Source organism: Oryza glaberrima, chromosome 12, assembly GCF_000147395.1.
Source record: "Oryza glaberrima chromosome 12, OglaRS2, whole genome shotgun sequence".
Classification (NCBI taxonomy): Eukaryota; Viridiplantae; Streptophyta; class Magnoliopsida; order Poales; family Poaceae; genus Oryza; species Oryza glaberrima.
This window is the reverse complement of record NC_068337.1, coordinates 8,929,718-8,941,270: the sequence shown is the minus strand read 5'-3', so window position 1 is coordinate 8,941,270 and position 11,553 is coordinate 8,929,718. Positions and strand designations below refer to the sequence as shown.

General features: G+C 45.5%; 2 protein-coding genes across 2 annotated transcripts; both read left to right on the top strand.

The window, feature by feature from the left end:
- Positions 1-6,947: 6,947 nt before the first annotated feature.
- Positions 6,948-8,093, top strand: LOC127758082 (uncharacterized). The gene has a single exon (XM_052283711.1). It carries the CDS (start codon positions 7,009-7,011, stop codon positions 7,900-7,902), a length of 894 nt encoding a protein of 297 aa, XP_052139671.1. The 5' UTR covers positions 6,948-7,008; the 3' UTR covers positions 7,903-8,093.
- A 220-nt stretch (positions 8,094-8,313) lies between these two features.
- LOC127756800 (uncharacterized) lies at positions 8,314-10,870 on the top strand. Its single transcript, XM_052282175.1, has 4 exons — positions 8,314-8,576; positions 9,833-9,894; positions 10,028-10,132; positions 10,341-10,870. The coding sequence occupies exons 1-4, from the start codon at positions 8,384-8,386 to the stop codon at positions 10,470-10,472; spliced, it is 492 nt and encodes a 163-aa protein (XP_052138135.1). The 5' UTR covers positions 8,314-8,383; the 3' UTR covers positions 10,473-10,870.
- Positions 10,871-11,553: the final 683 nt, after the last annotated feature.

Here is an 11,553-nt window from a genome sequence, read left to right as displayed (position 1 = left end):
TCAAAAAATAAAACCTGGTAGGACTTAGGAGGAAGAAGAAAGGTGATGGCAGAGGGCAGGAGAAAGAAGAAAGGGGATGAAAGAGACTTGCTGCTAAGAGATTCGTGCGGAGAAGCGAAATCTTTCAGATGAGCATAGGAGTTAGGACGGCCCACTAGTACAGAGCCTTCCATCTGTGACGGCCTCTAACATGCTTGAAATTAGCGGCCCTCACAAGGAAGTCATCTCAATCGGACCAAAAAAGCGCCCGATTGAGATACTCCATGACGGGCATCAACTTGGGGCCCGATTGAGATATGGAATGTTATCTCAATCGGGCCTAAACTACGACCCGTCACTGATATGTGTCATCCGTGATGAGCCTGAGTTTTATGCTCATCTAACATGTCTGTGCGACCATATCTCAACAACTAGGCCCATCACAGATGACTCATCCGTGGCGGGCTCTATACTAATGCTCGATTGAGATGACTTAGTATTTTTCCATTTTTCGTATGAAATATTTATATTTGTGAGTTGACATGTAGCAAAATAATTAACTGCAGTATAATAATTCATTTTATTAGTCAAAATATTTTTTCAGGTAGTAAATGATTTCAAATGGAAAAATTGTCAACAACAAAGTTGTATAACTTATCAATATTTAATTTTTTTATTTTCGTCATTTTTCTATATAACCTTTTTTTAATAGTTTGAATTTGAATTTGAAAAATATAACAAATTCAAACAATATTTTCAAATAATAAATGATTTCAAATGGAAAACTCATCAACAACAAAATTGTATAACTCATCAAGTTCTATAACTTTTATTTTGGTCATTTTTCTATATAACTTTTTTGAACAGTTTGAATTTGAATTTAAAAATATGATAACTTCAAAACAACATTTTCAAATACTAAATGATTTCAACTAAAAAAGTCATCAACAACAAAGTTGTATAACTCATCAAGATCTATAACTTTTATTTTGATCATTTTTCTATATAACTTTTTTTGAACAGTTTGAATTTGAATTTGAAAATATGATAACCTCAAACAACATTTTCAAATACTAAAAGATTTCAACTAAAAAAGTCATCAACAACAAAGTTATATAACTCATCAAGATCTATAACTTTTATTTTTGTTATTTCTTCATCTGACAAAGTGTTAGTAATATTGTTCACAAAATTGACATATCTGTGATATAGTTTATAAAACCAGATGAGAGGTATGTGAATTTTATGAACAATGTTACTATCACTTTGTCGGATGAAGAAATAACCAAAATAAAAGTTATAGATCTTGATGAGTTATACAACTTTGTTGGTCATGACTTTTTCAGTTGAAATCATTTTGTATTTGAAATTGTTGTTTGAACTTGTTATATTTTCAAATTCAAATTCAAACTGTTCAATAAATGTTATATAGAGAAATGACCAAAATAAAAGTTGTAAATCTTGATAAGTTATACAACTTTGTTCTTGATAACTTTTCTATTTGAAATCATATAGTATTGGAAAATATTGTTTGAAGTTGTCATATTTTCAAATTCAAATTCAAACTATTCAAAAAATGTTATATAGAAAAATGACCAAAATAAAAGTTATAAATCTTGATAAGTTATACAACTTTATTGTTGTCAATTTTTCCATTTGAAATCATTTAGGACCCCGAAAAACTATTTGATTTTCTTATATTTTAAAATCCAAATTTTATATAGTTCAATCGAACCCGGATGGAGAAATGACCAAAATAAAGTTGGTAGATCTCAATGAGTTCTACAACTTTAGTTTTGACAGTTTTTTCATATGAGTTCATTTAGTATCATAAAATTCAATTCGAAATTTATTTTTTCCTAGAAGTCTGATTTGCCTCCTCATCATGTTAATATTTGCTAAATATATATTTGATCCAATTAACTCGGTTTTGCTAGTGAAATATGTGAATGGATGTGATATATGTGATCAAAATAGATGTTATGTGAATGTGGTTGTGTTAAATATATTGATGGTTGTGTATGTGAATGAATGTACAACTTCTTCTCTGATTCTAAAAAACTCTAAAGTTAAGCGTGCTTAGGGTGGAGCAATTTCAGGATGGGTGACCGATCGAGCAATTTCAGGATGGGTGACTGATCGGGAAATTCTTCCCGGGTGTAGAAAAGACCGGCCCGCGGGCGTGCCTAGCAAAGGCATGAGGCTAACCAAAAACAAAATTTATATTTTTCTGGATTATACTCATCCGTGACGGGCTATAGTTTATGCCCGATTGAGATGAGAGTCATCCGTGACGGGCTATAGTTTGGGCCTATTAGAGATGAGAGACATCCGTGACGGGCTATAGTGTTGGCCCGATTGAGATGTGTGTCATCCGTGATGGCCAGATGCCCGATTGTGTAGAAAAGACCGACCCGCGGGCGTGCCTAGCAAAGGCATGAGGCTAACAAAAACAAAATTTATTTTTTTCTGGATTATACTCATCCGTGACGGGCTATAGTTTAGTCCCGATTGAGATGAGAGTCATCCGTGACGGGCTATAGTTTGGGCCCATTAGAGATGAGAGTCATCCATGAAGGGCTATAGTGTTGGCCCGATTGAGATGTGTGTCATCTGTATGGCCGGATGCCCGATTGAGATATTTTCTCACATCAGTGACCTTTGCTTTGTGACTGGAGCGCTACCCGATAAAGATGAGGCTTTAGGCCCGTTACAGATGACCGGATGTCGCGCCCAGAAATTCCCGTATAGAATTCCAAGCAGAATGTGCATTAAAATCCCCATCCAGGACCGGCCGGGGTACACAAACGACAAAGTTGACATACAGATCCACGTCTTACAAACATTATAAAAGTCTTACATAAATGCAGAGGAGAAACAAAAGATAACTGGAGCTAAGCCTTGACTTGATCTGCAGCGGGAACACCACTCCACAGGCATCCTCGACGGCACGGATGAAGCCTACTCCTCGGAAAAGCCACCATCTGACGCATACTCAAATTCTGGGGTTTGGGGAAAATGGAGCAAGACTGAGTACTACCCACTGTACTCAGCAAATCATACCGGAATAGGGGTATGATGCAGGGAATTATCAAGGGATAGCTATAATGGTTCATTTGCATAAAGCGGGCATTTATAAACAGAAGTTGAAAGCAGTAAAACCATTGTAATAATTAATCAATATTAATCATCCACTGTCCAACGCTATACCATGTTGCAACAGGCCCAACCATCCACCTATACTATTCAATTCCATTAGACTAGTCTAGGGTGAATCTAATCACGGTGAATCTGGTTGACCACCCATAACCGCGGGCACGGCTATTCGAATAGTTTTACTCTGATCAGAGGTGTACAACTGTACCCACAAGACACAACCCCACGACACGTTTCCGTGCGCCGACATGCCACCACGACATACCGGAAAGAGGCCGTGACAGGACCCTTCGCATAACCCCCTCTAACCAAGCACACCACACCTCAGGTTTCACCCCCACTCCTCGCAAGGCAGCGGGCAGTCCCCTCTCGTGCCTGGGTGAATCCAGAAGCCGCATAGGCCGTCGCAGGGCCCATCCAAACTCCATCATGCCCACCCTTGCCTGGATGCGTCGGCTAGAGGAAAGCTACACTACAAGCCCAGCCGTTGCCCACGCTGGCTTGTGGTAAGTACGAGGAATTCTTCCAGGGTTTCCCGCGAACCGGTCCTTAATTGCCATGGGCGCGACCATCAAAACCATGCACCCACGGCCCACCATTTAATATAATTTAATTAACCAACACCGGAGTGGTGAGCATTAACCAACATCATTCCTAGAATCTAATATCTATGCATTAATGTAGTTTTGCCATTGTGTGCTAGTTGAACTAAGCAAAGCTAAGCATTCCCTAGTCCAATCTCTAGTCATGTTATATCCCAAGCTAACAAAGGAACATGGTACAAGATAGCCTGGTTATAATAGTAGGTAAACTTCCCATAGTGATATGATAAAACAATGCAGTATTTGAAGGAAAACAATGGAGCATTTGCAATATAGGATCAACATGTTCAAGTGACAAGCATGACTTGCCTTGCTCTGCAGCTGGAGGAACTTCGGCGACTATTTCAAGGTATACCGGAGCGTCGGGAGAGCCGGAATCTAAGCGACATACAAGGCAAACAATACAAACAAGCTATAAGACTACTAAAACAGGGAACAAAACCATTTTTAATGACTTCTACACATTTTTCTTGATTTACTGAGACTTGAATGGGCTTAAACAGAGCTCGGATGAATTAGTTATGAATTTTAGAAGATTCACTGTGTTTTTACTATAAAGAGAAAAATCCTTAATTGATTTATTGCGCAATAAATAAATCCCGGGGAGAGAGAGGGGGCGGCGTCGACATGCGGGCCCCATATGGCAGTGACCCGAGGAGGGCGGTCCACGGCGGACTGGGTCCACGGAACGGGGGGGGGGGGGGAAGCGGCACACCACGTGGTGCACACGTGGCAGCCACGCGGCAGCCGAACCGACGGCCCTGATCTACCCAAGGGTAGATCAGACGGCGGGGGTGGCTCACGGCTGGCGCGCGCGGGCACGGCTCAAGCTGGCCCGGCGGCCATGGCGCGCGGCGGCGACCGGCCGGCGGTGGAGAGCAGCGGCGTCGCGGTGGTGCGGGAGAGAGAGAGAGAGGAAGTGGAGGAGGGACCTCACTGACGACGACCGACGACGGCGAGCGATGGAGAGCGGCGGCGACGGCGGGACGATCTCCGGAACCACCTAGCGAACACGGTGGAAAGGGTTAGAGAGGGAGAAAGAATTGGAAGAGGACGAGGACGTCGGCCGAAGGCGGCGGCCATGGCGGTGCTCACCGGTGAACGGCGCGGAGTGGGTTCCAGCGGCGGAATCCGACGGAAAAAGGGTGGACGGGGTGGCCTGCACTACGGCGAACGTGGCGGCGTCATCGGCGCGGCGGCTAGCGGCGACCGGAGCGGTGGCGGCGGCGGCGAAGAGGAGGGTGACGGCGCTAGGGCGTTAGAGGGCACGGGAGGGCTCGGCGAGATGTGGAAAAAGAGAGAGGGGGTGGCGGTGGAGCTTAAATAGAGGAGGGGGAGCCCGGACGTGGCCGGTAGAGGCGGGAATCGCCGGCCGACGTGGGGGAGTGGGGGAGGAGAGAGAGGCGGGATTCGAATTTCGAATCCCGGCCGTCTCGGGCGCGGGCGCGGGCGAGACGGAGGGGGAGTGGGGGCGGGGGACGCGGCGCATGCGCGGGCGTGGCCGACGTGGCCCAGAGGAGGCGGTTGCGGGCGCGGCGGCGCCGGCTGGAGGAAGGGGACGGGCCCGACAGGTGGGCCCTACCTATCGGCGACCCCGGGAGAGAGGAGGGAGGCGGCCTGCTCGGCTGGGCCTCGGCCTGTCGGCCGGCTCAGCGGGAAGAACGGGGAAAAAGAGGGAATGGGCCGGCGGCCCAATTGAAAGAAAAAAAGAAAAGAAAAAGGAAAAAGAAGGAAAATGGATTTTCCTGGGATTAAATATTGCTTGTGCTCAATTTTAATTGGTTAAAATTATTTCTAGAGCTCTGAAAATTTCACTAAAAATCTTGTTAGCGTATTTCGACATGTAGAACTCAAGAAAAATTCCACATGCCAAATCCGATTATTATTTGCATTAATTTATTAGGGTTTTCTCTTGCTTTTACACCGATATTTTCTCTGGTGGATTATAAATTTAATTTAGGCTTGGGAAAGAACTTCAGGGTGTGACACCGGACCTGTTCTAGTGGCCGTCCTACCAAATTTTCTTTCGTAGAATTGACCAATGAGACGGTCACAATGTCATGAGTGAGTGCAACGGTTGCACATAATCTGCTAATAGATAGATAGCACATCCATTGATACTAGGGAACAAATTTGCTCAATCAAGATGTCAGTAGGCTTCACTGTCTCACTAGGCCTTTTTATAGCTAGATATAGTCAGCATCGGTTCTTCACTCACTCTCGATATCTTCTCATTTCAAATTATTTGTAATCAATTTGGTATCCAAGTAATACTGTAAATTTCCCAAGAATATGATAATTAATTCGCATACATCTTTTTTCCTTTTAGGAAAAGGCAGGAGCTCTGCCATTCATTATAGAAGAAGCAAGCAAAAACCAAAATAACAAAGTCTTTTACAACAGAGGAACCAAGTTTCCCCAAGGTTAATTCGCATATATCCAACATTTTTTTATTTGCGGGAACCGCATACATCCATCTTATATATAATAATCATTGGATGTCAAAGACAAATAAAAATCTCCCAACTTAGTACATCCAACAGCTAGAGCAATCAATGCATTACAAAACGCACGCACGCATGGATGAACCACACGAAACAACACACACGAAACAACACATCGCATGCATGCGCCGCGATGCGTCGATTATCCGCACATTATATGGGGATCTCGATCGCATCGCATGGCGGCGAGCGGCGGCGATCGAGAGATCGATGGAGGTGACATTGGAGACGGTAGCGGGCCGGTGGTTCACGGTGGAGATCTGGTTCTTCTCGACACAATGTGATGATTCAGTGCAACGGTTGCACACAATCTGCTAATAGATAGATAGCACATCATTCATTAATACTTGGGAACAAATTTGCTCAATCAAGATGTCAGTGGGCTTCATTGTTTCACTTGGCCTTTTTATAGCTAGATATAGTCAGCACTCGTCATTCACTCACTCTCGATATCTTCTCATTTCAAATTATTTGTAATCAATTTTGGTATCCAAGTAATACTGTAAATCTCCCAAGAATATGATCAATTAATTCGCAATACATCCATCTTATATATAATAATCAATTTATTGGATGTCAAAAACAAATAAAAATCTTCCAAATTAGTACATCCAACAGCTAGAGCAATCAATGCATTACAAAACACACGCACGCATGGAGGAACCACACGAAAACAGCACATCGCATGCATGCGCCGCGATGCCTCGATCATCCGCACATTATATGGGGGATCTCGATCGCATCGCGCGGCAGCGATCGAGAGATCGATGGAGGTGACGTTGGAGACGGTGGCGGGGCGGCGGTTTACGGTGGAGATCTGGTTCTTCTCGACGGTGCGGCGGATCAAGGAGTACGTGCTGCGGCAGGAGGGCATCCCCGTGGAGTCGCAGCGCCTCTTCTTCGCGGGCGCCGAGCTGGACGACGACGGCGACACGGAGCGCTACTCCATCCTCCAGGGCTCCACCGTGCTCCTCCTCCTCCCCGAGGACGGCGCCGCTCCGCCGTCGTCCGGTGGCGGCGGCGGCGGCGCAGGGACGAAGGCGATGGTGCGGGTGGTCGTGAACGCGCCCGCCGCGCTCGCGGGGAAGGGCGGGGCGGTGACCGTCGAGGTCGACGCGTCGGCGTGCACCGTGGCGGGGCTGAAGGAGCGGGTGCAGGAGGGGACCGACGGCGCGCTGCCGGCGGCGAGGGTGGCGCTGATGTTCGGGAAGGTGGAGATGGAGGACGGCAGGGCGGTGGCGGAGTACGTGCAGCCGGGCGCGGCGGCGGACGGGACGGCGACGGTGGTGGTGTCCGCGGTCGTGCGTCCTCCGCCGCCGCCGACGCCGACGGCCGCGTCGCCCGTCGCCGTCAGCAAGAAGCGGCCGCCGACGCCGACGCCGCAGCCGCCGCAGCAGCCGCGGGTGACGGTGAACGTGAAGTGGGGAGCGAAGGCGGTGGCGGTCGAGGTGAGCGACATGCTGGCGGTGAAAGACCTTCGTGCGGAGCTCGGCGGCGGCGGCGGAGGCGCGGCGGCGCACCTGCCGCTGCCCAAGGACGGCGGCTACTTCTTCATCTACAAGCAGAACGTGATGGAGGAGGACCGCACGCTGCGGTGGCACGACGTCAAGAACGGCGACACCATCGAGATCTTCAACGGCAGGGTCACCGGCGGCGCCTGATCACGAACCCAATTCAATCCAATGGATTTCCATGCATGTAAAATTCCTTTTTCGTGTAAACAAATTCGGTAAAATTTCGTTGGGACGCGTTCAAATAACAAAATTAAGGAGAGAAGAGAAGAGTTAATCCAGTGAAGTATGCTGAGCGAACGTCAGGTCGACGGCGAGGTCGTCATGGTCGCCGTCGAGGAGCAGCGCGGGCGAGCGGCGATGACGAAATGGGAGGCGGGGTTTAGGGTTTCCGGCGGGGAGGGAAAGGTCTGGGATTTTTCTGGACTGACACGTGGACTGATTTAGACCGCTTGATTCATATGGACGGTCAAGATATGAGCTCTTGGCTGCAGCAGCAGACTCTGGTTTTGGTTTGGGCTGGCTGCTGGGCCAGGCCGCTGCTTGACCCGCATCGCGGTCCAAATCCAATCACCCAATCCATTCGTCGCCGCCGCCGCCGCCCAATCTCTTCGCCTCCAATCTCCACCACATGGCCGCAGCCATGGCCGCGGCGGTCGCCGCCCGGCTTCCTCCGGCCGCCGCTTGCCGGGCACGTCTTGAAGCCACCACCCCGAGCTCTCCCTTCGCAGTCGCAGCTCCCTGCCGTGTCATGGCGCCGACGCGCCGCCCGCGGCTGGGTACGCGCCTCGTCGTGGTTTCCGCGCAGTCCAACTTCTCCAGAGGTCGCTCCCTTCCCCCTCTCCCTGATATTCTTTTCTGTTGTGATTTTTGGTCCTGTAGCATCTAGTACGAGCTTTGTTTTAGCCAAATCGGCTAGTTTGAGTAACCTTAGGATAAAACCAAATCTTGGTCTTGTGGCATCCAGTTCGGAATGCGTTGCTGCAAGCTCGTAGGACTTGGTTGCGTGCCATCAGATGCATCGCGTGAATGGATGCCGCCAGATTTTTCTTTGCTTTTATAGAGCATGGGTGTCATTGCTAGTCACCAGTATTATGAATGCTTTGTATTGAATTTGGAGAATTGGAGACTTTACCTTCTCTGAATGTTGCCTGAATTTCAAACATAAATAAGATAAAACTTGATGTTGTTATTACTGTTGTGCAATATATGCATCATTTTTTTAGCTCTCGAAACGAAACTGTCACTGTGCGTGTATAAGAATTATTATGATGAATACAAAGAAAAACTGGGATGAGAAGTTGAGAACCCTCAGTCCATCATTGAGACATTTGCGCAGCACTAGAGACATCATACCACATTACACTTAGGTGTCAGACCTGCTACAGGCTTATGGGATATGCTTGGACTGCTCTATCTTGCAAATGGATCAACATCACCCTTAGAGTTTTTAGAAGAAGTAATCAGAAGTAATCATAACAATGGTAAAATCGAGCCAATTTGGTTTGCAGCCTGTACACATACTCTTTGCAAATCAATTAGATTCCCTAAAGGCAAAACTTACAGCTTCCTAACATAGTAACATTAAGCTACAGATATGCGTGGCTCTTGATATTTGGAGCCACCATGCCAATCCTAATACCAAACTGAAGATCAATGCTTGGTGTGAGTAGCTAAGATAATTTCACCTGTACAGTTTGTATTGTAATTTATTGTCAGTGTTGTACTTTAATTCGTTTCTACTCTCTTGTGTATTCCTCCACCCCTCTTTCTGTATTTTTATTCCTTTTCCCTCTACCCTCACTACAATCCTGTATTTCACCATGTCCATTAATGAAATGGCTATAACTATGAGGTAGAGCATCCTCTACCTTTTAACATAAAAAAAAAATCCTCAGGTTGTGTATAGTAATAGCATTGCGACTCTGTTACTTTTTTGTGAATAGAAAAATATATATGCTCATCCTCTAATTGGTTAATGCATATTTTATTTAAAGGAGTATCATGAATCATTATTTTTTTCATGGTGTGATCATGATAATGGTCTTGGCACTCTCTAACACTTTGCATATCACAACAGTTGTTCAAACAGCATGGAAGGTTGGTAGGGATGCTGTTGAGGCAGGAACTGCTCTAGTCCCAGTATGTGCTGCTTAACTCATCAAATTATGTGTATTTCTCTCTTTTGTTATATAGGAGTATACACTAATCATAAGCATTATTAAGTTCAGTAAACATTGAAAATGTGCTAATTTTTTCATTCAATATGTGACAGGGTTCGGTTCCACGGCCAGTTGCCAGGATAGGTGTTACCTTTGTTGCTTTGTCCATTGCCCTTTTTCTTCTCAAGTCCGTTGTCTCCACTGCATTCTTCGTATTGGTATGTGACTGGCATACTACTATCTTTGATCAACAATGTGTTCTACGGAATGTTTAGCAATACTATAGGCATGCTTTAGTTGAGAACTGCAAACATGCACAATAGTTTCTACAATTGGAATGTTTATTGTCAAAATTCACTTTTATCCATCTTTATGATTGTAGTTTAAGTTATGCATGATGTAAGATGATTTTTCTCATGATAACAGGCAATGATGGGGCTTATATACTTGGGTTTCCTGGCTATGAACCCAAAGGAGGGCTCTAAGGTGGATGAAGGAGCCAATTCATCTGAAGACCCTGTGGAAGAAGCCCGGCGCATAATGGAGAAATACAAATAAATAACCTTGGTATGTTAAAACAACTACTGCATTCGCCACTGGGAATGTATAGCTTGACCTCTTGAGCCATCAATTTGTTCATAAGGTGCTCATTATGCAAAGAAAGAATAGGTGTGATTTTGGCTTGAGAGTTGAACTGTGGACATGTATAGCAAGAGAGCTGGTGTACAATATCACAGTAGTAATTTGATTCCGCATCAGTCTATTGAGTTGTTGTACAGTTGTATTCGGTTCAACTCAGGGTGCCATTTGAGCTTACTTTAGAAATGATAATTGAATTACTCAACAGAAAATTGTAGGCACAAATTGCCTGTTGTATCAGTAATTCGACATTTGCTGGGATTTGATTAAGAATCGATCAAATCGTCGCAGCTCTACCCCAGGCTGGAGATCGTGTACATAGCTTTGCATCAACATTTTCCATTTTCCCCAGAGAGACCTTAAAAATTATCAGTTGTCAGAAGTGGCGGAACTACGTTCCTGCATAATTGTTCCTCCTTTCCATATTAAACAGACTGTCATTTAGAGTAGATAATACTAACAAATTACAGCCACAAAAACACAGTAAAACATTATCAAACAATTTCTAGCTCTAGACAGAGCGATTTGACCCAGGACTTGATTTTACACACCTCAATTCTTCACTGTCTAAAACACACTCTGAACTATAAAACCGGGCATTTTACACCCCTAAACTATCAAACCATTTAATATACCCCCTAAACCAAATCAGAGAGGCATTTAGCTTACATGACATCTATGTGAGTGTGTCATTCTGAGTCAGCAAAATTATTAAAAAAAAATCAATGACCCCCCATGCCATTGAGACCCTTTTACTCTTCTCTCACCATGTTTTCCCCGCTTCTTTAGATCTCGAGCGCGTAGCAGCCAGTGGTCGGCGAGCTTGCTCCACCCACGACTGCCTCCATACACCGGCGAGTCCCTCCCCCTCCAAGCACCAGCTCCCCGAGCACCCTATTCTCCATGCGCCGGAGAGCTCGAGCTCCTGTTCACTGACGCATCCTTGAGCACCTCCTTAATATTTTTAAAATAATTCTTTAAAGGATATTAATTCATAATC

Bases quoted from the DNA above. Each gene is read 5' to 3' on its own strand.
- LOC127758082 (XM_052283711.1), top strand. From the start codon at position 7,009: ATGGAGGTGACGTTGGAGACGGTGGCGGGGCGGCGGTTTACGGTGGAG.
- LOC127756800 (XM_052282175.1), top strand. From the start codon at position 8,384: ATGGCCGCAGCCATGGCCGCGGCGGTCGCCGCCCGGCTTCCTCCGGCC. The intron at 8,577-9,832 runs GTCGCTCCCTTC...ATATCACAACAG, and splicing joins GCAGTCCAACTTCTCCAGAG to TTGTTCAAACAGCATGGAAG. The intron at 10,133-10,340 runs GTATGTGACTGG...TCATGATAACAG, and splicing joins CCACTGCATTCTTCGTATTG to GCAATGATGGGGCTTATATA.